Source organism: Tamandua tetradactyla, chromosome 7 (assembly GCF_023851605.1).
Source record: "Tamandua tetradactyla isolate mTamTet1 chromosome 7, mTamTet1.pri, whole genome shotgun sequence".
Classification (NCBI taxonomy): domain Eukaryota; kingdom Metazoa; phylum Chordata; class Mammalia; order Pilosa; family Myrmecophagidae; genus Tamandua; species Tamandua tetradactyla.
In genome coordinates, this window is record NC_135333.1 from 84,007,096 (window position 1) to 84,032,381 (window position 25,286).

The window sequence follows — 25,286 nt, forward strand, 5'->3', positions numbered from 1 at the left end:
TTGAAAATAGATGGTAATAAATATTTTAAAATTTTAAGTGTGAGACTAAAGCAAAAAATGATTAGTGCATTTCCTATTATAACTTATTTGGACAGCTTAATTGAACACCATAAGTACATGGAACCTTGAGTAGGGCATGAGATTTTGTAGGTTTGTCCAGAGTGATGCCTCGATAAATCCCAGAAGGATTTGAACAGGAAATGAAAAAGTATTTGCAAAGTCCACTTGGGGGAATGGTGAGAAAGGGGGAAAATTCAGCTTCCCCAAGTGGAGAATTCTTGATATTCTCACAAGCAGTGGGGACAACCAGAGCAATAGGCTGAGCCCCCAATCTTGGGGTTTGTTCATATGAAACTTAACCCTGCAAAGGATAGGCTAAGCCTACTTAAAATTAGGCCTCAGAGTCACCCCCAAGAGAACCTCTTGTTGCTCAGATGTGGACTCTCTCTCCAGCCAATACAACAAGCAAACTCACTACCCTACCCCTCTCCACGTGGGACATGACTCCCAGGGTTGTGGACCTTCCTGGCAACAGGGGTAGAAGTCCTAGAATGAGTTGGGACTCAGCACCAAGGGATTGAGAAAACCTTCTCAAATGAAAGAGGGAAGAGAGGAATGAGACAAAATAAAGTGTCAGTGGCTGAGAGATTTCAGACAGAGCCAAGAGGTTATCCTGGAGGTTATTCTTACACATGATACCACCTTTTTTAAGGTGTAAAAGAGACGCTGAAGTGAAGTGCCTGAAAATGTAGAGCTGTGCTCCAGTCGCCATATTTCTTGAAGATGATTGTTTAATGATATAGCTTATGCCCACATGACTGTGATTTTTTAAAACCTTGTGTCTGATACTTCTTTTATCTACCTTATGGACAGATGAATAAAACATATGGATTACAAATAAATAATAGGGGGAACAAATGTTAAAATAAATTTAGTAGATTGAAATGCTAGTGATCAGTGAAAGGGAGGGGTAAGGAGTATGGTATGTATGAATTTTTTTCTTTTTCTTTTTCTTTTTATTTCTTTTTATTTCTTTTTCTGAATTGATGCAAATGTTCTAAGAAATGTACATGATGAATATACAACTGTGATGAGAGAAAAAATGTTCATATTGTATGTTGATTGGTTTTATTAATAAAATAAAAAAATAATAAAAACATACACACACACACACACACACACATATATATATATATATATATATATATAGTTCTTCAGAGGAAAGGCAGCTAACTTTCAACTGAGGTTCTTTCTTAAATGGGGAGACACAAGGTGGTCTGTGCTGGCCTTCTCTCCAGACCTCTGGGTTTCAACAACTTTCCCCAGGGTGATTCCTTTCTGCATCTCCAAAAGCCTAGGCTGAGCTGCAAGTGCTGAGATGAGGTATGTTGAGCTGCTTGGGCTGTGCTATGTTGAGCTCTCTCATTTAAGGTTCCAGCCAATTAAATCAAGCATTCGTTGCAGCAGGCATGCCTCCTCCCAACTGCAGATGTAATCAGCAACAGATGAGTTTCACATCCCATTGACTGATGTCCACAGCAGAACTACACACCTTCACTTGGCCAAGTTGACACCTGAACCTAACTACCACAGGACTCTTTTAGCATATATTGAAAAGCACAAGCATCAGGTGACCTGGAGTCAGATGTACTAACCATTTTTTCCCATTATTTGCTTATTAGTGAGCCTTGAAAACTCATCTAACCTATGTTATTTTATATTGGTCTATTAAATAAAGAGGGTAGTACTTTGTACCCAAAAAATGTTAAAAATTAATATATTAATAAACTGTTCAAATAAAATCCTATGATAGTAAAGATTACTATATGATCTGTTTGTCCAGGACAGAACTAATTTACACCTGTTGTACTAAAACAGTTATTAAGAGTAGATAGTGGCTGGGCCACGGTGGCTCAGCAGACAGAGTTTCCCTGCCTGCCATGCTGGAGACCCGGCTTCAATTCCCATGAGACAAAAAAAAAAGAGAGTAGATAGTATCCCAGGTTGGATGATAAGTTATATGATAAATGTAATTATAATGGATTTCAGTGGATTCTGTGAAATAATTACTAAGAAAGCCATATTCTCAGTGTCCAAATCTACAGATACAAGAGCAGATGCCCAGGAATTCTGGCTAGCTTATGAAATGGTGATAGAGGGTGGCTAATATTTAACATAACAATTCTTTTCTTCCTCTAAGATCTCTCATCTTTCTTTGAGCAGAACTTTCTTTGGCTAGTTGGCTTGTCATTTCTGAGATGAAGGGAATTGTGGGATAATAGTTCTTTTTAACAAAGTTAAGATTTTAGTTTATAATGCTCCCTTTTTCTATCAGTTTCCAGACTGTGGTGCTTGGAGTATATGAACAGTTGTGTTAACACAATTGTAGTCAGTTATTCTCAATATTATTCCTGTATACCATCCACCCACCATTGTTGATTACATTATGGCCAGATAAACAAACACTGCTTCCTCCTGGGGCCCTTAGGGGACAGGCCATAAAATAACTTTTGCAAACATTTGAAATGATATTCATGGTAATGAAATTTTACCTGGTATTCAATACATTATTTGTCCCCTATAAATTCTTTCAGTAAGCTGGTTGAATTTCTTTTACTATTTATACTATCTGCAACTTTTATTATCTTGAAAATGAAATATTTTTATAGTCAGTTTTTTCCGGTTTCCCCTAAAATATTTTCTTATTTTAGGAGACAGCATACATGCATGCATATATATATATATATATTTGTGTGTGTGTGTGTGTGTGTGTGTGTGTGTGTGTGTGTGTGTGTTAGGGAAGATCATTTTTATTTGCAGGTACAAATGTTTCTACTCATATTTTTTTCATTACATTTAAGTAATTTTAATTGATCTTTTAGTTATGAAATTGAAGGCTGTGAAGTGATTTGGGCCATAAAAGATAGAGCTATTGGGAATACATTCTTCGATGCAGGAGCAGCTGAATTCTTGACTTCAAAGCTCATTGCCGAAAAACCAGAAGCTAAAGTGGCACAGAAAAGAACAAGATATACAACTGAAGGTAAGCAGAGTATCTGGCTCATTAATTCATGGATGAAGCTTTTGTGTTTTTAATTATAGAGAAAATAACTATGAGAAAATTTAGCAAAATACTATAATTGGGAGATAGACATAAATTATATTTATTTCTGTATCTTTGCATGAATTATTCACATTTTCTAGAACATGTATTTTATGAAAATTATATATAATTAAAATCGTAATTTCAAAGTCAGTTAAATAAACCAGCATATTTGCACCTTTGCAAGCAGAGTCTACAGTTGGACAACATGTAAAGTAGTTTTGTAAAAACTGCAATGAGTTTAAAAACTAATATACTCTCAGTTTCAGTTTTGAAGTTTAAAATAACTTTTTTTTTTTTTTAATGTTTGGCCTATGAAATTTAACAAGAACTTTGTAAGTTTGGAAATGGTGCTAAAAATTGACAAAATTTTGAAAATTTGATGACTAATTTTCTTACTCTTCACATTAACCAGTATGTGAACATCCAAAATATATTGAATGTTACACTCAATGTTCAGTTGAAAGTTTACCTTTGTTATAGCTCTCATTCACAAAGTATGAAAATAATGAATTAAGTGATTAATATGGATGACATTTTAGTTTAGTCATCCTGTATGAGAATCATTACATTGCCTAATAAAAGTTTCAATACACAGGTATAATTCTCTCACAGTTTTTACATCATTTGACTTTTAACTGCTTTTTATCTCCTTAGGAAAGAAAAAGGAAAGAAGAATCAAAGCTAAGACTGGTAATGTAGGTAGTGCATTAGGACCTGACTGGCATGAAGGCTTGAATCTTAAAGGAATGAAAGAGGTGTGTTCTCATATACTGATTAAACATGTCTGAATGCAATTTTAAATTCTTGAACCATTTGATAAAGACTGGTTAAAATATAGTTAAGAGAAGCAGGGCAAGATTGCAGTTTAGTGAAACACTGAATTTAGTTCATCCCCCGGAGCAGTTAGTAAATAGCCAGGAATGGTAGAGAACAACTGCAGGGGGAACTTCAGTGACCGGACACACAGCATACACCAGTCTGGAACAGGTGGAACAACTGAGACTCCACATACAACTGTAAGTTCCCCAAGCCATGAAACAGGCACCCCTCCCCCCAGGCATGACAGGCTGGTTCCCCAAAGGGAAAGGGAACAGATTTTACCAGCAGCAAGAGCTTAGCTCAACAATCTCCAATTGTGGAATTAGTTAACAAATTCTGACTGCTGAAAATAGGCTCCCAGCACTGATTAAACTGGAATAAGCACTAAAGGTACTAGGAGTTTTTACCCTAGCAGGAAGAGGGTGGGGCTGAGGGGAAAAATAGAAACAGAGGCATTTTGAGTTGAACAGCACAAAATACTGGAAAAGGGCTGGACCCCAAGAAAAGGGGGCACATAGAGCCTGGAGATACACAAAGTCAAGAGCTAACTTAAGCTTTTGATTGACAAACCCAAGGAGCAGGGATTGAAGCTCTGAAAAGGCTTTTTTTTTTTTTTTTTTTTTATGTTTTCTACTCCTTAACAGCTCATTAGATAGAACTGGAAGCACTCTGAGGCTCCAGCACTGCCCCAGGCAAGAGCAGAATTAAGCTTGTCTGAAGACAATTCAGTAATTACTCACTCAAAAGGAGTTCATTCCCTCACAGGTATGTCTTTTGCAAGAGAACTATGGGGCCCAGCTTAAGTGGAATCCCTCCTTCAAGGAATTCAGACTCCAGGGACTGGAAAACAAACAATTAAAGCCATCTTACAATCTCACCTCTGTCTCAACCATGCCCACCAGCCTGGTGTGACTGCTGAAGTGAAAGGCACCACATCACTGAACACAGGTGGGAAGCCACAGGCAGACTAGTGCCACGTGCTGGGCAGGATAGGAAAAGCACAGTCTAAAGGCTTCCCAGGAAAGATTGTCAACCTGCTGGGTCTTACCTTTAGGGAAAATTGATGCTGACTACACTTTCCTCCTGAGACATGGACCTTTCTGGTTGGGGAAAATCTAACTAGGGTCTATAATATCTGAGGAGACCCTATTCAAAAAAAAGAGCACCCATATAGGCAAGAAAAGTACAGAAAAACAAGAACTAAAAAATTCTGACCAGTTAAACAGAACCTATGCCAGAGGTCTAGAATAAGTTGAACTGAATGTCAAAGAACAGATAGAGAACGAAGCCATTCATCAAGAAAATCCTAGGTAAAAGAATGAAAACACCTCAAGAACAAACTAATTAAGGAAATCAAATGCCTAGACACCAGCAAAAAATAACAAGTCATACTAGGAAAATTGAAGATATGATCCAGCCAAGGAAAAAAATCAACACTTGAAATGAGATTTCAGCAGTTGAGACAACTACTTCAGGATGTTCAAACAGATATGTAAAACTCACCAAAAATCAAATCAGTGAATTGAGAGAGAATATAAAGAAGGCTTGGGCGAACAAAAAGAAGAACTCAAAAGTTTGAAAAGACAAATCACTGAACTTATGGGAACCAAAGGTACAATAGAAGAAATGAAATTAAAAAAACAGTGGAATCCTACACAATAGATTTGAAGAGGCACGTAAAGGATTAGTGAACTAGAGGACTGGACTTGAAATCTGACACATAAAATATAAGGGAAAAGTTAAATATGAGCAGGGTCTCAGGAAATTGAATGACAACATGAAGTACAAAAATTTAGAGGTTATGGTGTCCCAGAAAGAAAAGAAGGGAGAAGGAAACAGAATAATGGAGGAAATAACCACTGAAAATTTCCCATCTCTTAAGGAAGACGTAAAATTGCAGATCCAAGAAGTGCAGCATACCCCCAAAAGAATAGATTCAAATGTATATACTCCAAGACACTTAACTACTCAGATTGTCAAATGTCAAAGACAAAGAGAATTTTGAAAGCAGCAAGAGAAAAGCAACCCATCACATACAAGGGAATCCCAATAAGACTATGTGTGGGTTTCTCAGCAGAAACATGGAGGCAAGAAGGTAGTAGCATGATCTATTTAAGATCCTAAAACAGAAGAACTGCCAACCAAGAATTCTATACCCAGCAAAACTGTCCTTCAATAATGAGGAGATTAAAATAATTTCAGACAGTCACTGAGTGGATTTGTGACAAAGAGCCCATCTCTTCAAGAAATACTAAAGGAGACAGGAGAAAGGAGGAGCCAGAGGGCTGGAGAAGAATGTAGAAATGAAGACTGTCAATAAATGTAAAATGACAAAAAATTTAGATATGGCATATAAAATACAAAAGAGGGCAGGCAACAGTGGCTCAGTAGCAAAGTTCTCGCCTGCCATGCCAGAAACCCAGGTTCAATTCCCAGCGCGTGCCCATGCAAAAGACAAAATGGTAGAAAAAGTACTTCCTTTTCAGAAATAATATTAAATGTCAATGGATTAAACTCCCCAATTAAAAGATACAGACTGGCAGAATGCTTTAAAAAACAGGACCCATCTGTATGCTGTCTACAGGAGACTCATTTTAGACCAAGGAACAAACATAGGTTGAAAGTGAAAGGTTGGGAAAAGATAGGTCATACAAACAATAATCAGAAAATAGCAGGAGTAGCTATACTAATACCCAACAAATTAGACCTCAAATATAAAACAAGAGACAAAGAAGGACACTATGTACTAATAAAAGGAACAATTCAGCAAGAAGACATAACAATTATAAATATTTATGCACTGAGCCAGAGTGCTCCAGAATACATGAGGCAAACACTGACAGCACTGAAGGGACAAATAGACATCTCTGCCATAATAGTTGGAGACTTCAATTCCTTGCTCTCATCAATGATAGAACATCTTGCAGAGGAACAGTAAAGAGACAGTGAATTTGAATAATATGTACGTTGGTTTGAAAGTATTTACGTACCCTAGAAAAGCCATGTTTTAATCCTAATCAGTCTTGTAGGAGCATCGGTTTCTTCTAATCTGTAGTTGGTACTATAGGTTGGAAACTTGATTAGGTTATCTCCACAGAGGTGTGGCTAGATCACTTGTAGGGATTGAACTTGAGTAGATGAAATGTGTCTCTACCCATTCTCCATGGGTCTTGATTAGTTTACTGGAATTCTATAAAAGAAAAAGTATTTTCGAGAAAGCTTCAGAACGCCGCAGGATCACGAAGCAGAGTGTCCACCAGCCAGCAGCTTTTGGAGATGAAGGAAAACACCTCCAGGGAGTTTCATGAAGCAAGAAGTCTGGAGAGAAAAGCAGCAGATGCCACCATGTGTGCCATGTGCCCTTACAGCTAAGAGATAAACACTGAATGTCATCAGCCTTCTTGAACCAAGGTATCTTTCCTGGATGCTTTAGATTGGACATTTTTATAGACTTGTTTTAATTTGGGCAATTTCACAGCCTTAGAACTGTAAACTAGCAACTTATTAAATTCCCCTTTTTAAAAGCCATTCCATTTTTGGTATATTGCATTCCGACAGCTAGCTAGCACACTAGCACAACATGATAAATGAATTAGACTTAACAGACATTTACAGAACATTACACACTTCAATAGCAGGGTACATATTTTTCTCAGGTGCTCATGGAACATTCTCAAGGATAGACCGTATGCTGCATCACAAAGCAAATCTCAATAAATTTGAAAAGATTGAAATATGAAACACTTTATCAGATCATAATGGAATGTAGTTAGAAATCAATAACATGCAGAGGGCCGGAAAATTTGCTAATATATGAAATTTAAACAGCACACTCTTGAACAACCAGTGGGTCAAGGAGAAAATCAGAACAGAAATCAGTAAATATCTCAAGGCAAATGAAAAGGAAAACGCAACATATCAAAATTAATGGGGTGCAGCAAAGGCAGTGCTGAGAGAAATTTATTGCCTCAAATGCCTAAATTGAAAAAGCAGAAAGAGCAAAAATTGAGGAATTAACTGTTCTCTTGGAAGAACTAGGGAAAGAACATCAAACCCCAAAGCAAACAAAAGGAAAGAAATAACGAAGATTAGAGCAGAAATAAATGAAATTGAGAAGATGAAAACAATCAAGAAAATAAAAAACAGAAGTTCTTTGAGAAAATTAATAAAATCGATGGACACATAGCTAGGCTGACAAGAAAAAAATAGAGAGGGGATGCAAATAAAGTCAGAAATGGAAGAGGAGTCATAACCATTGGCCATGCAGAAATAAAGGATGTAATAAGAGAACTATGAGCAACTATATGCTAATAAGCTAAACAACATAGATAAAATGGACAACTTCCTAGAAAGGTATGAACAACCAACATTGACTCAAGAAGAAATAGGTGACCTCAACAAACCAATCACAAGTAAAGAGATTAAATCAGTTATCAAGAAGCTCCCTCCCCCCCCCCAAAAAATCCAGGACGATAGCTTCATGTGAATTCTACCAAGTATTCAAGAAGAAATTAGTAACAGTCCTGCTCAAACTCTTCAAAAAAATTGAAGAGGGAAAGCTACCTAACTCATTCTATATCACCCTAACGCCAAAGCCAGACAAAGATACTACAAGAAAAGAAAATGACGGACCAATTTCTTTAATGAATATAGATGCAGAAATTCTCAACAAAATGCATGCAGATAAAATCCAGCAGCACATTAAAAAATTAAACACCATCACCGAGTGGGATTTATCCAAGTATGCAAGTCTGGTACAACATAAGCACATCAATTAATGCAGTACACCGCATCAACAGTTCAAAGCGGAAAAAACACGTGATCATCTCAATTGGTGCAGAAAAGGCACTTGACAAAATTGAACATCCTTTCTTGATAAAAACACTTCAGAGGATAGGATTAAAAGGGAACTTCCTCAACATGATAAAGGGAATATATGAAAAACCAACAGCTTACAACATCCTCAGTGGGGAAAGGCTGAAAGTTTTCCCTGTAAGATGAGGAGCAAGACAAGGATGCCCACTGACACCATTGTTATTCAGCATTGTGCTGGAAGTTTTAGCCAGAACAATTAGACAAAAAGAAATAGAAGGCATCCAGGAGCCCACCCAAGTGCACCCGAGCCCATGGTCCCAGCCCTGGCAGGGCAGCCACCTCACTCCTGCTGCAAAAGAGGGCAGGGCTATGGCACAAGGGGTGCTGCTTCAAGAGCCCCAGCACAGCACTTCAGCCTCCGGAGCCACTGATGAATCCACTGATGAGCAGATCCTGTGGAAGTCAGATGGCAGAAACCCTTCTATGGAAAGCAAAATCATCTCTCTCCTTTGGCATCCAGCCCCTTGAGATCCTGAACTAGAGTCCCAGGTCAACCTCTCTGTCTTGAAAGACCTAGGCTGTAGATGTGGGGATTTCAGTAGGAAACAGATCTGTGGAGCTGCTTATTTCCAGTGATGCTGATGGAGCCATCCAAAAAGCTGGAAGATTCAGAGTGGAAAATGGCTCTTTAGATGAGGCATGGTACCATGGCAGCAAAGGGAGGCAGTACTTGGGTTGGACCCCTCAGTAGGCATCCACATATATCTCATCTTGAATGATGTCAGCTGGCCCACAAAGAAGAAAGAATACCCAGTGAAATTTGCTTCTGAAGCTTGGAAATGGCTTTCCTCAAAGTGACCCAGCTCTTGAAATAAGCAGTCTTATCATCACAGACTCAGGCTGCCAAGGGTGTCCCAAGAGCTAAGCCAAGAACCAGAAACATTGAGTCCTCATTTTCCAGTGCTCAGAAAGCCAGCACCTGCCATGCTGAGTTTATACCTTGAGAACCTAAGTACCAGAGATCCTAGAGGCTGCCATCTAGACATGCAAGACATCCTTCTGCTCCCAAAATTTTGCAGAACTTCAGCCCAGCCAAAAATGAACAAACTGCATTGGACTTTCCTACCCCACATAAGTACAACTCTAGTCCTTGCTGGGACCAATGTCTGGAGGAAGTCTATACCTCCCACGAGATATGTAAGTGAAGATTTCATAAGGTCCTGGGATCACAACAAATTTTAGTCATCAAATACTGCTCACTTGGTTCTGTCACCTGGTTCTGATAATCACCAGAGGACAGGTTCTGGGATCTGGTCAGGGATTGGAAATCACCTGAGAAATGCACTGGTTAAGTTCTTGCATCAGACTGCCTGGGTTCAAATCATGGCGTCACTACTCCCCAGCCGTTAAGCCTGGGGCGGTTCACTTAACATATTTGAAACATATTTGGTGGAGTTACTGATTTCAAAAATCATTGTGGTCTGTTGTGTTCAGAATACAGACCTGTTTCAGATTGCTTTTCTGGAACTTATGATATCAAGGCTCAAATTCTGTTGTAGATTTTGTTTTCACCCAAGTTACTGAGCATGAGTATTGAGTTAGAGCATCTCACCCATGTTTTATGTTGATGGTCCTCAGTGGAGCACTTCCAGCCAGTATTAGTGCACAGCCTAATAAAGTTCCTTAGAGGAACCTGAGATTCAAAGCTAAAAAACCCAGCTTCTTCTGAATTAATTAAAGCAGTGCATTAGAAGACTCAATGTAGCTGCTTAAAATTTTCCAAGCCCACTAATAAAGCTGCAAAAAAAAAAAAAAGGACAGTAAGAAGTAAAACAAAACTAAGTGTTTGATGATGACATGATGCACCTATGTTAAAAATCCCAAAAAAAATCTACAGCAAAGCTACATGAGCTAATATCTGAGTACAGCAAAGTGGCAGGGTACAAGAATAAACAGCCTAAAATCAGTAGTGTTTCTATACACTAGTAATGAGCAGTCTGAGAAAGAAATTAAGGAAAAAATTCCATTTACAATAACAACCAAAAGAATAAAATATTTAGGAATAAATTTAACTAAGTATACAAAAGACCTATATACAGAAATCTACAAGAAATTGCTAAAAGAAATCATGGAGCACCTAAATATAGGAAGAGCATATGGTGTTCATGGATTGGAAGACTAAATATAGTTAGGATGTCAATTCTACTCAAATTGACTTATAGATTCAATACAATACCAGTTAAAATCCAAATTACTTTGCAGAAATAGAAAAACCAACAACCAAATTTATTTGGAAGCACAGGGTGCCCCTGATAGCTAAAAATACCTTGAGGAAGAAAAATGAAGTGGGAGGTCTCACACTACCTAACTTTAAAGCATATTATGAAGCTACAGTAGTCACAACAGTATGGTACTGGATAAAGATAGATATACTGTCCAGTGGAATTGAATAGAGTGTTTAGAAATAGACCCTCTCATGTATGGACAATTACTCTTTGATAAGGCAGTCAAGCCAATATTTGAAGGGTCTGGGACAGGGCAGCCTCTTAAATAAATGGTGCTTGGAGAACTGGATATCCATATGCAGAAGAATGAAAGGATCCAAATCTCATACCCTATACAATAATTAACTCAAAATGGGTTGAAAACCTAACTATTAGAGCTAAGACTATGACCATAAAACTTTTAGAAGACAATTTAGAGAAATATCTTATAAACCTTGCAATAGGAAATGGTTTCCTAGACCTTACACCCAAACCACAAGCATTTACAAAACAAATAGATAAATGGGAACTCAGTAAGATGTTTGTCAAGAAGGTAAAAAAGCAGCCTACAGATGAGTAAAAAATATGGATTAAAATAAATAAATAAATAAATAATGGGGGAACAAATGTTAAAACAAATTGAGTAGTTTTGAAATACTAGTGATCAATGACAAGGAGTGGTAAGGGGTGCAGAAAAAAATGGAGCAAAAGTTAAAATATATTGAGTAGATGGAAATACTAGTTGTCGATGGGAGGGAGGGTGGGGATATGGTATGTATGAGTTCTTTTCATTTCTTTTTCTGGAGTGATGCAATGTTCTAAAAAATGATCATGGTGATGAACATAATAGTATGTGATGATATTGTGAGCCATTGATTCTACACCATGTATGGCATTTTGTATGTTAAGAATGTCCATGTTTGTGTATTGTTTTGGTTTAAAGGATATGGTGTTTTAGATTTTTTTATGTCTTTTTTTTTTTAATAATGAAAGTGCTCTAAATAAATAAATCATGTGTACCTTAGGGGAATGTATACATTCCTACAAATTACTTTTTTAAAATTTAACTGTTAAGGTTTTTGATTATACACTATGTGTAGAATGTTTATATGTCAAAGAACATTTGTATGTTTGTTAAGGTTTACAATAAAAATATTTAAGAACTAAAAATAAAATAATCAAAAAAAATTTTACAACATGGTCTCATTTATGATCTCCCGATGTAATTACCGAATCTCTTATTAAGTACTGAATGAATGAATTTATACCCCTTTCATATGTAGAAAATGTGAGGGTTATTTTAGAGCATCTAATGTATTGTCATTTGTATTATAATAATTATATTTTTTATAAATTGTTTCCTATGTATTTTACAAACTTCGTTTTCATCATCTACAACTCATGTCATTCTTTTTAGAATAGGAGGGTGATCATTATTTGTTTACTTTAGTTTTTTCATAAGATTCACATTGAAACCATGTGTGAAGTAAAGAAAATTTACCTTCAGGAAGAATTTAGAATTTTGAAGAAAAAGTCCTTGGCTTTTCCAAAAGACCATCATAATAAGACATCTAAAACAACTGATGAAGGTAAGTAATGAAATAAGAAAAATAGATATCTGCTTACTTAAAAGTAAGATAACTTAATTTTGCTGTTACTATATTAAAAAACTTTAAATTTTCATATGAAATTTAAACATGAAGAGTAAAAATAAAACTCAGTAATGTTTCATTTACACAGCTTATTCTTTAAGTTTTCCAATAAATTAATTTGTATTGGGCTTTTATATTTTACACAGGGCTCATAGTGTTGAACCATTGTAACTGAGTCAATCAGAGTATCCTGCAGATTAAAACTAAAGAAAGAAACTAAAACTAAAAAATCCTGAAACTTTCAGAGATGACTATCCTAAATTCAAACAGATTGAAATCTATAAATTTGGCCTAAAACGTAGTGCTCCTAATTTCTGTTCCACACATCCTGTAAGAATTGCCATCATTGGAAGAGGTATACTCACCCAAACTAGTAGTATATGAGGTATTCCACTGTTCTGAATTCTTTGAATTTTTTCATAGGAAAAGGGAATATTAAAAGTTGGATATGAATATTCAGAGAAAAACGTTGAAAATGAGTAATCTAGTTGGGCTAAACCCTAAGTGGAGTATAACAAAGATTTATGGAGAAATAATTGAAAAAACTCACTTTAAATTTACTTTGTTGGCATTATGTCTAAATTTGAAAGAGAAGCTGAATGTCAGTTTTTGTAATTATACCAAAAACAAGGAGATGGTGTTAATTGCATTATAATTGTTTATTGTGATTCCAGAAAGTTTAAAGCCCAGTTAATAGGATGAATGAATTATAATAAAGTTTTAGCAATTGTACTTTATAACAGTTAAGAGTTATTAAGGGGTGTTTTAAAGTTATCTCTTGCCTTCCTTTTTTAATTATTTGTGTTTGTAATCATTAAATTCATGTAACACTACAGACACAGCTGTTGGTGATTACATTTGAGAAGAAAATCTTTCTTTTTCTTTTCTAAGAGACGTGGCCTGTATATGTGGAATTGACTAATGAAAAGATATATGGCTGTGATTTCATTGTCAGTGCTACAGGAGTTATACCGAATACAGAGCCTTTTCTCCATGGCAACAATGTAAGGAGAAATATTTTGTTCAGCTATGGATATTTTAAAGTACTAATTTTTTATGAAGATTGCTGACTTTCAAGCATAAATAACTGTTGTATTAATAAGTTAAGATTGCTAAAAATAATTGATTATATGCATGTTTTGATTTTGCACTATCCTTTACTGCTTAAAATCCTTAAGCCACTACCATCTCAACACAAACGTCATCTTCAATTGGACATAATGCACAATTTATCTAATGGCTGATAGGAGACTAACTGCTCCTATGAATTCTGAAGTGATTCTTTTAGAGAAAGCATCTTGTATCTTGCTATTTTTATCATATGAGCCTTAGAAAAAACGAGAATATTCTTGTAGTTGGGTGAGATACGGTTATTGAAATTCTAAGAATTATATGGGTATGTCTTAAGTAGGAATTTGATTTGCTGGAAATTCAACTTTGGTGACTAAACTCTGCAGATATTTTTTATTTTTCAATTAAAGATCAGCCTAACAAGGTAAAATCTGACTTGGTTTTTTTACTTCAGTCATATTTCTTTTTTCTTATTATTTTCATTTACAAGGAAAAATGTTTAGTTTGATCTAGGACAAGATGGTGGCCTGAAAGTAGATGATCATATGCAGACGTCAATTCCTGATATCTATGCAGCTGGTGACATCTGCACTGCGTCGTGGCAGCCCAGCCCAGTCTGGCAGCAGGTAATCTAGCATACATGATTACATGTTTTTATCAGAGATCTTGTCTCAATATAAAATGGTTGTTACGAGCAAATCTAGTTTTCTAGGTTTTCAGTGCTACTTTATGAAAGAAGCTATTAATGGTGTTTTGTGACATTAAAAAAAAAACACTAGAATTTTTTTCCTTCTTAGTAAATTATATAGTACTGGTATTGAGTAGGTTATCTTTTAATTTAAAAGACTTGTTTTTCATTCTCAGGTACTTTATCAGCATTATCCAATAGAATTTTCTGTGATGATGGAAATGCTGTAATTCTAGTATCCAATTTGGTAGCCACTAGACACATGTATCTTTGAGCAATTGAAATGTGACTAAAGTGACTGAGAATTTTTTTACTTTTAATTAATTTAAATTTAAATAGCTAAATGTTACTAATAGCTACCATATGAGCAGCACAGCTTTAGGTCATTAAAAAACCAAAAAAATCTACCTTGATTATAAAACACATAAACAGAGCATTCTGTTCCTGGTTGCACTATTCTATCCCTCTGGGAGTTATGAAAAATTATCCTATGGTGAGCAACCTTCCTTAGCCTGACTCCTCCCAGCTGGATCTAGACTTCTTCCTCACAGCGTTGCATACCTTCTTCACACGGTGGAACAGAAATAATAGAAGACAAAGAAAATGGCCATAGGTGAGGTTGTCTGGGGGCAGGGTGTGTAAGAGTGTGTGTGTGTGTGTGTGTGTGAGTTGGGGGCATTGGTAGATGTTACAGAATCATCCAACACTTTATCTTTGTTAAAGAACAGCTCCCAGCTGGTCTGAATAAGATACTATAAATTCAGATTAACTGTGAATTGAGTATAAAGTAGTGGAAGGGCTAAATGTATTTTAAGAGGCATCTTTACTATATTTTACATATAACATTTATAACAAGAGTTAATCAGCCTGTTTAAGTGTTTCTAAAATTCTTCAAAGTAGCTGGTTTTCAGTCTTCTGTACAATCTTGTCCTTTCTGTGGCAGAAGTGTCACAAAGCCTCAATTAGGAGTTGGTTTTTTTTTTTTTTATTTAACATTGCAAATCCCCTGAGATTAAAACCCCTGGGATTATACCCAGAAAGTCAAAAATTTTGTCAAATTACAATAAAAGTAGAATACAGAGGAAATTAACACTTTTGTAGAGAGGAATTCAAATGACTTTCCATAATCAGTTGCTGAAATCTCATATGTCTTGAGGCTGGGTACTAATTTATATCTGTCTGACCATTGAAGTTAACAGCAAGGTATCCTTAACTGTCTAGGTAGTACCTAAAACTGAAACTTACTGGAAATGAAACAGATTTTTCATTAGATTGGCATGTCTATTAATGTTGGTGATAAGCTTATACTGGCAAATTAATTTTATTCTCACCTGGAATAGGTTGAAATATTAAAGTAATTTTTAGTAGAAATTTCATTGAAACATGCATAATTGGTGAGTACATGCCTTTAGTTTTAGAGGCAGTGATTTAATTTTAGAGGCAGTGATTTAAATAGAATTAACAAATAATCAGAATCAGTTTCTTAGTTTGGGTTCGTTATTGCTTCCATGGCAAAGATGAAAAATGGCTAGATCCTGCTGATCTATGTATTGTCAAACTTGGAACCCCTTTAAAGGAATTTACAAAGTTAAAATGGTAGCACTTTCCAAATAATAATGAAAAATGGTATTGCATAACATTTTAAAATTATTTCAGATGAGGCTGTGGACCCAGGCTAGACAGATGGGATGGTATGCAGCAAAGTGCATGGCTGCAGCCAATTTAGGAGACACTATTGACATGGATTTCAGCTTTGAACTTTTTGCTCATGTAACAAAATTTTTTAACTATAAGGTAAGATAGTTAAATTAATGCCTTTTCATGACTAAATATGATCATCTAATTTTCTCAAATTTTACATGGTTTTAATCATTTTACAAAAATGAAATCTTTTCTCATATCTTTGAAGTCAATATCTGGCATTACCACTGGTCTTAATTCCTAATTACATGATAATCACTATTCACCTTCCAGCTATACAATTTTATAGTTTAAGGGGGAAAAAAATCACTCTCCAGATTTGTTCCATTAGTGCATTTCTATGTTTTATTTGTGATTCATCCTTCCTTTGTACGTGGAATAGCTATCACACATAATAATGAACCAGTTATTTTCATATACATATTATGTTATTTAATTCTCTTACTCTGAAGCAGGATTTTTCTTAATTTACAGATGAAGAGAAAAACACACACCAACTCACAAGGATTAAATAATTGTAATTTGACCATGAAAGATTTTAACTCAGTTCCTTATTAGAATTTTTAAACCATGACTCTGGGCTAATAAAGTCCATACCCTACAAATTTATTAATTTTAATTTGTTAGATTTTTAATGCTTATAAAGGTTGTGCACTAGTGTCATCTGTAGACTATATACATATAAATGTATAAATTTATATATACATGTATTATTTAAACTTTTCTTTAGAAACTTCCCCAGTAACATTTTTAGCTGTCAAGTTTTGTGACTAGATTTTAGCATAACACAAAATAAATGCTTATTATGATTCCTTTTAGATACTTATTAGAATTTTTTTTTATCCCTATATATAGGTTGTGTTGCTGGGAAAATACAATGCGCAGGGTTTAGGTTCAGATCATGAACTAATGCTGAGATGTACCAAAGGACAAGAATACATCAAAGTTGTCATGCAAAATGGGCGAATGATGGGAGCTGTCTTAATTGGTGAAACTGATTTGGAAGAAACATTTGAAAACTTAATTTTAAATCAGATGAACCTTTCATCGTATGGAGAAGGTCTGTTAGATCCAAATATTGATATAGAAGATTATTTTGACTGAAGAGAGCATTTCAAGAACCACATAAATTTCCAAATAAGACAAAAAAAAAATTCACAAGCCAATGTTGTGAATGACTGCACTGATTTAATGATAACCACATTGAAGATAATTTTAGTGGAAAAATATGAAAAAAAAATTAAAATCTAAGAATGAAATCAGTTCTGGTTAATACATATTTTGTAACAAAATTGACTACCTGTTGTGTAGAAAATTGTAAATTATTCATCTATTTTTTAAACTTAAACATGTTCATTCATGATTTAGATTTTGGAGCAGATTTAGCTCGGTGGTTATCTATTTAACCAAAATATAGATCAGAAAGTCATTCTTTGATGAAGATTTTGAGTTGTCAAAATAGGGCTGTGATTGGGGAGTTATTGCCTAACAAGTACAAAATATGTTTGGAGTAATGAAAAAATTTTTATAATGGACAATCACGATGGTAGCACAATATTGTGTAATTAATATCTCTGAATTACATACTATAGTGGTTAAAACAGGAAATTTTGTGTTGTATATAAGTCACCACAATAAAAATTAAAAAAAAAACTTTCTCATTTACTTGGGAAAACTGGTTAGATATTCCTTCATAGTTTCAGACTGGCCAGTTTAACTCAAGCCTGAAAGGTCATTCTCCTTAAATACCCAAAGGATTTATAGTTTAGAAAACTGAAGATATTTTCATTAATAAATCAATTTATTTTAAAAAGAAAGAAGTAAAACAGAATGTGGTTTCAATGAGCTTATAGATTTTTTCTACTGAGAGATGAATATCTTATAAACTAATATTTGTATTGATACCTTATCCCTTTTTTGTTTAGATTCTATAGCTGTTTTTATAACCTGAAATCATCCACATTATTCGGCTTTAAATATAACTCATTTCTAGTGACAAAACATATGTAAAATTGTCAGTATAATATTTCTGTCAAGAGTTATGTCAAAAGAAAACAACAACTAAGATATTAAGGCATAAAGAGTTTAAGATAAGATGTGGCAAATTCTCTTAAACATCTTACATGTGAATATTTCCTATAAGAAAATATTTAAATTTTTCTCTTATATACTGTAAAATTATATAAGTTATTCATGATCTCAAATTTTCAGAATGTGTAAACTACAATAAGACAAGTTCTGAAAATATATGTCCATATAGATGAAGCATTAATGAAATTGTTTAGACATTAAGATTTTGATTAACTATAAAAATGATATAAATGTGCAAAAACTCATCTTTTCCTAGAAAATTTAGCAACAGTCATCTTGGGCATCATCAATTTTTCTTTTTTTAGCCCCTGTATTCTTGGCTTCAGATTGGTGAAGCATGTTGGCAGACTTCTCAAAGTTACCAAAACTTTTTTCCTCCTTCTTTCTGTCAGCTTTTCCAGAATGACAAGTTGGAGATGATTCAGTCTATGAAACAACAACAAAGCAAATGCCCTGGTAAAAATTCAGCCATTCAATTTTCTCATGAGAGTCATAATCTCAAAATATTTGTTTTATGTCATTTAGCTCTTTAATGGTCCAGTGGTCTGGCTGTTATCTTCAAATTTCTACTCAAATATGAGCTGAATTTCCCACTGTTGAATAGAAGGAGCTATGCTGTTAATGAGAATACATGAAACGTCTGTAGAAAAAATGGTACATGGCCTGACTTTGCAGGCTTGATAGCATATGGTGTTTAAGAGTGGTTTTCAACCTCTGGATCCGCACAGACAGATGTCTCAACAAAGATGATCACAAACAATATCATGGAAGCAGTGTGCATTAAAATGGAGTCCTCACATTCAAAAACATTGGAAACCCTACTCTTATATTAAAAGACTAGAGACTCGATTCCTCCACTAATATCTCCAAAACAAAGTTCTTCCACCCCCAGAATGTAAGAAAACTTATTTTTCTTGCGTTCAACTGGACCTAAACAAATACTAGGCAAGTAGAGGAAAGCCTCCCAAAAGCTTTAATGTACTTTTTTAATATATAAAAATTGATAATTAATAGCCAGTTACCTTGAAAAAGCTCTGTGTGGTTTTCTTTACTTGTACAGTAATAACATGTGCTTCACTGTTGAGAAGATTAGCTTTGGGTCCTATTTTCAAATATGAAATGGTAGCATAAGCTGTAAAACTGTAGTCTTCTCTGCAGAAGATAAAGATCAACAATCAGAAAGGTTTTGAAGAAGTCACAGAAATCAAACTGAAATTTATAAAGCAAAGTGCAATAATTCTAAGTAGCATGTTGATATGAAATAAAAACATACTATAAGAATGCAAATATTCTTTTAGAAAGTATTTTAGTTTTGTGCTTTTTTGACTTGTAAGTAATCGCTGTTTGAGCTTGCCTTGTGTGTAAATTTCCTATAGTATTTAAGAGTTTACATGGAACAACTGCAAAACCATTTATTTTGCTGAGAATAAAAAAATAAGAAGAAGCAATCACTAAAAACAAGACATGATTTTGTATATACTTAAGATACTGCTGCAGAAGAAAGTGTGCGATCATTTTCTCCAGGTCTTCACGAGGAAGTTTGGGAGGAGCAACACCTGCAACTCTCAATTTTGCTGCACCCTTTCCCATCCAAGAATCAATCAATTTCAATGGAGTTAACTTTTCATTCAGTTCCTCTGCCTGCTTCAAGATCTTGATTAGATCTCTGCAGTATTCTGTTACATTCTTTCTTTCAAATGCTGTAATGAAAGACACATGGTGTAGGCCGTTGACATTTATAAAGCAGCCAAACATTTAGAACTACTTATCTACATGAGGCACCCTCAGCATTGATTTTCTTATTGTGTTCTGAGTTAAGACTAGACTATTCTTCAAGTCTGTATCACTAAAACAAGTTACAGTGTCTGGAAGGCACTGGGGTTTACAGTGATGTAAAGAAAATAACTTTACTATCTGAAAGTCTTGCACTAGGAAACAGAGAGTGTCTGCAGGCTGTGATTATGACAGTTACTAGGAGATTTGGTTTATAACAGAGCCAGCCTATTCTTCATTACCTGATTTGTGCTCATTAAGCAAAACACTATAAAACTAGTATGGGTTCCTAGTCACTTTGATTTAAAAACAAGGATGTCCTGGACAGTTAACTCCCATTTTTAATTAAGTACCTAGCACACTGATTTAGATCAGACTTTTGTTAATTTGGTCAGCATAAGACAATCTAGTTAACTAAAAAACAAATTTCTCTAATTGCAGAGTTACAAATGTCCATCAAACATCAGAATTCCATGAGCCTTGCATTTAGTATTGGTTAATCCTGATCTCAAAAAAAAAAAAAAAAAATCACATGCACTCAGGATGAAGTTAAAATACTGTGTCAAAACAATAGTAAGGGCCACAGTGGCTCAGCAGGCAGATTTCTACCCTGCTATGCTGGAGACCCGGGTTTGCTTCCCGGTGTCTGTCCATGAAAAAAAAAAAAAAGTAAGTTACTGTCTCATGAGTAAAGCCATTATCAGGATCAAAAATGATTCACAATAATCTCTATTTTGCACTAAATTTCTCTTCCTAATTGGCAGCTATTAAATATTAGAAAGGTTAGCCTTTGCTTATATAAACAGAATTTCTATTCAGAGATAGCTGAAATTTTAGTTTCTTAAAAATTTCATGTGCCCTCAGTATAGCAATAGAAAATATGTATATACCATTTATGACTTTTTCCCTTATTCATCTTTGTTTCAAAGCTGTTACTCCTTTTGAATATGAGTGGAAAATTCTACTCATAACCCACTTAATCTTTTAAATCCATTCTGGGATCTAGATATACTTGCTTCATGTAGTCCTAGCTTATATATTAGCTCATAAAGTTTTTTAAAAAACAGTAAACTCACAAATGCCTTGAGAGCAATTATCACACATTTTGTTACATGCTTCTAAATTCCACACTTCATCAAACTGTTGAGCTATCAATACACGGCGACATCTGAAAACACATTTAGAGATACAAATTATTAAATGATATAAAATTTTAAGAATACCTGTTTTAAAATATAAGGTTATATATACATTTTATTAGTTTCCCATTGTGGTAATTATCACAAACGTAGTAGCTTGAAACAACACAAATTTATTATCTTACAGATCTATAAAGTCCAATGCAGGTCTCACTGGATTAAAATTAATGTGTCAGCAGGGCTGCATTTCTTCTAGAGGCTCTAAGGGAGGATCTGTTTCCTTGCATTTTCCAGCTTCTGGAGGCTACCTGTATTCCTTAATGCCCACCTTCTATCTTCATAGAGTGGCAGGTTGAGTCCTTCTTACATCACATCACTTAGACTTCTACTTCTGTCTCCCTCTTCCACTTTTAAGGACCTTTCTGATTATACTGTGTACACTAAATAATCCAGGACAATTTCCCTATTTTAAGGTCAGCTGATTAACAACCTTAATTCTTCACTGCCATGTGAAGAAACATACTCACAGGTTCCAGGGATTAGGATGTGGACCTTAGTTAAGATGATGTCTGGGTTTCATTTTGAGATTCAATATTTTATAACCAACAAGAGAATCATCTTGATAGCAAAGCAGGTTCTTAAATTTGCCAATATTAATATATGAGTCAATTAAAAGAACATGCTTCATGGAGAGCCACTGGAGTTTAAGGAAATTTTGGTTTTCCCATATCTTTAATGGGATTACTGTTGCATCTATAGGAAAAAAGTATCATATACTATCACTGTCCAACTACTGTTCATGATTCAACATTTTAGAGCCCTTCTTATATGATGGGCAAGAAGAGTACAAAGAAGATGACTAAGACTTTATCGTATAATTAAAACCACTAAATAAGTTTATACTTATTGCTGAAAGACAAACTTGATCCTGCTCTGAATTATTTCATGGATCCATCAGCCCATAGGATGGCATGTATTACTGAGCTCAACCTTCAAATAACTATCTTACTATAGACCTTTTCAAAATTATTAAAGCATGTCACTGAATGCCAGTGTCAAAGAGAAAAAGCCTGAATTCGCTATTTGTATTGAAACCACCAATTAAAACAATAGTTTAGAGGATTATCTCAAAGATTGATAGGTAGGTAAATGGAAAAGATAAAGAGTAGATAGAGGGAACATCTTTTCTTGGATTAGAGCAGGTCCTGGAGCTTCATGTACTGGTTCCCATCCTGCAGACATCTGCTTTTATGAATTTGCACCACAGTGTTATACCAATGTGTCTACTCACTTTAGTAAGTACTCAAAATAACGTCACACACTTTCATATCTGTGCATGTCTTTAATTGTCAAAAATTATAAAAAGGAATGTGACTTACTTGCTTATGTTTTGACAGTATGACACCATCTCATAAAGCTTCTGTTGTCCCACATTTTCCATCACCACCATTGAACTTATTCTGAATATATCTCCAAAGCCATAATATAAAATACAGTCTGCTCTCATGTCATCTCGACCTATGGTTTATGAGAAATCTTCAGTCCTCAAAGTTAATTTAAAAAATTCAAAACATACAAAAATAATATATGTAATATTAGCGAGCAAAGCTTCATAGTCTAAATATACCACATTTAGAAATTTCAGATGTGAAAGTTAATCTGTAATAGCCACTGTCAATTAAAAAAATAAAGTGACTAAGATTTATCAGCAATCAGCTTTAATAAATTTTTAAAAATGTGAGATATGTAACCCCGTTGTTTAATTTATAGACTTGAAAACACTAATTAAAAATTCAGGAGGGAAGGGTGACATCACATATTCTTAGCAAACATAAAAACAACTGATACACTCCAACAGAGCACAAATAAAACTTTTCTATATCTCAGTAAGTGTAAAACTACCAAAAAGCCTTCACTGCTTATTTTAAAACTACTGTAATTATTAAACGTCACTTATAATGTGTTTTCTGGAGAAGCTTTTTCTTAAAATTACTTCTGGATTTGAGTTCTACATACCTGCACGTCCACTCTCTTGGTAATAGTTTTCCATAGATTTGCTCATTGAATGATGAATGACAAACCTCACATCTGGCTTATCAATTCCCATACCAAATGCAACCGTTGCTACTACTACCTAAAATGTTTGAATATTTTATCTGTTAATTAAGTCAAGCATAAATATTTGTAAAGCTAAGTTAGTCTTCTGCTGAAGATATATACTTAACCTGGATATCATTGGCTGACCATTTCCTATGAACTGTGGACTTATCTCCTGGTTCCATATTGGCATGGTAAGCACCTGCATGAATTCCCAACTTCTGTAAACTAACTGTAACTTGCTCAGAGTCTTTCTGGGAAAAACAATATATGATTCCTGTAAAAAATATGCCCAGTTGTTAGTTACATATGGTACAATCCTGAAAGTTTATTTTCAACATGCGCACATCTTCAACATATACACCCTGATGAATATAATGCATTGGAGGGGGTGGGATGGGGGTGGTAATGGTGAGAATAATGAAAAATTTCAAGGGTCTGAGCCCTTTTTTTGATATAATTCAACATTAGACCATCAGCTTGCTCTACAGAAGTGAGCCTTTAACCTCCAGTTTTGGTTCTCATTACCTCTTTTCTCTCTCCACCTTTATCTCCTACTACATAGTATTTCTCAAACTGATGTCTCATAGCTCCATAAGATGTTAACAAGTGTGCTGTGAAAAAAGTTGTATGTGCAAATGAGTTTGGGGAACATTGCAATAAACAAAGTTAAACATGTTTCTCTTTATTTGCAGGGCTTCTCAGAGCTTGTAATATGCTGATATACCCTGCAAAATATCCAAAAGGGATAAATAGCTGCAGCCTTTCTCAAACTTATTTGACCTTGGAACTCCTTTTACACAGGGCACCTACTAATATCTCCTGAAAATCTATAGTACAGCTTTAAAATACTGCTTTTATATGGACTCTTTGCTTTAGTAACACTTCTCTACTCATTCATCTTGGAACAAATTTTTATATACTCTCAACTCTATGCATAACCCATCCAAAATATATGTTTAATTATCAATATTTTAAATATGTCCTTTATCGTAAGAAATCATTTTATTTCTCTTTCAAATTTCAGTACAAAGCCGTATATCTTGTAAACAATGAGTAATTACTAAATATGTCTTCCCGTTAATTCACATTAGGTCATCAGGTCCATTATTTAAGGCAATTAAGTATAAAGAAGTAATTCTATGACCCTTGTAATTTGTGACATAAGCCAATTCTAAGATGGCCAAAAAGTTAATTTTATCACAATATTTTCAAAGATCTGCCATGCATTAATATTTTTCAGTTAGTCATTTATCAGTATGTCATCACATCAGTGTAATATTACTTAGTACTTTTTAAAAGTTATTGCTAAGTCTTCGAAGCTGGCTCATGTTCTGTATTACCTGATTGCCCTTTGTATCTCCCATTAATGAGCTTTACAATATCCTCAATAAAATCTTCATTGTTTGAGGGCTTCTGCCGAACCTGAAAACAAAAATAGCTCACTTATTTAAAACTACATTAATGAGTACTATCCAAGTAGCCATTTACTTACAATTTTCTAGGTGCTTACAATTTTACTTATAATTTTCATGAGCATAGTGGGTTTTTTGTTTGTTTTTTATTTACTTTTTTGCATGGGTAGGCACTGGGAATCAAACCACTGTGGCCCACGCTGGCATAGTATTTTTATTTATTTACCCTTTTGCTCCTATCAGTGACTCACCCCATAAGACTCAACCCTGTCACCTCTCAGATTTTCTTCTTGATCCTTATTTTGAAATTACTAGATATGGGGATGCACAAATCAATGAATAACCTGTAAAGAGGAGGACTTTTAAATTTTTCTGATACTACTTTTATGAAAATAGAAACCACAGCACAAATAACTATTCAATGAAAACCTCAGAAAAATGTAAAATCTATTCTTAAAAAGATTGGAAAGAAAGAAAAAAACAGCTGTTAGGTTATTTAGCTTTCAAGTTTATATATCAAAATCTATCCACAAATTTTTAATGACATTAATGTTTCTATTATCTAGAAATAAATTTCAATAATGAAGTCATTGGTATCCTTGGCACAATTTTATAGTTTCTCTCCATCTTTGCTCAAGAAATAGTATACTTAAAT

The 25,286-nt window shown here is 34.6% G+C and overlaps 2 protein-coding genes across 2 annotated transcripts in view; one reads left to right on the plus strand and one right to left on the minus strand.

Annotated features, from left to right (window-relative positions):
- Window positions 1–22,636, plus strand: part of PYROXD1 (pyridine nucleotide-disulphide oxidoreductase domain 1) — a 50,363-nt gene extending 27,727 nt beyond the window's left edge. Inside the window, exons 6-12 of the mRNA XM_077170247.1 lie at window positions 2,883–3,043; window positions 3,761–3,861; window positions 12,455–12,593; window positions 13,548–13,660; window positions 14,231–14,353; window positions 16,072–16,209; window positions 16,972–22,636. Coding sequence (XP_077026362.1) covers window positions 2,883–3,043; window positions 3,761–3,861; window positions 12,455–12,593; window positions 13,548–13,660; window positions 14,231–14,353; window positions 16,072–16,209; window positions 16,972–17,220 — 1,024 coding nt within the window. The 3' untranslated portion in view covers window positions 17,221–22,636. The remainder of the gene's footprint in view (window positions 1–2,882; window positions 3,044–3,760; window positions 3,862–12,454; window positions 12,594–13,547; window positions 13,661–14,230; window positions 14,354–16,071; window positions 16,210–16,971) is intronic.
- RECQL (RecQ like helicase) overlaps window positions 15,469–25,286 on the minus strand; it is a 32,116-nt gene continuing 22,298 nt past the window's right edge. Inside the window, exons 9-16 of the mRNA XM_077170246.1 lie at window positions 24,560–24,641; window positions 23,345–23,493; window positions 23,136–23,253; window positions 22,499–22,637; window positions 21,057–21,148; window positions 19,688–19,907; window positions 19,230–19,359; window positions 15,469–18,633 (exon numbers count right to left, since the gene is read on the minus strand). Coding sequence (XP_077026361.1) covers window positions 18,469–18,633; window positions 19,230–19,359; window positions 19,688–19,907; window positions 21,057–21,148; window positions 22,499–22,637; window positions 23,136–23,253; window positions 23,345–23,493; window positions 24,560–24,641 — 1,095 coding nt within the window. The 3' untranslated portion in view covers window positions 15,469–18,468. The remainder of the gene's footprint in view (window positions 18,634–19,229; window positions 19,360–19,687; window positions 19,908–21,056; window positions 21,149–22,498; window positions 22,638–23,135; window positions 23,254–23,344; window positions 23,494–24,559; window positions 24,642–25,286) is intronic.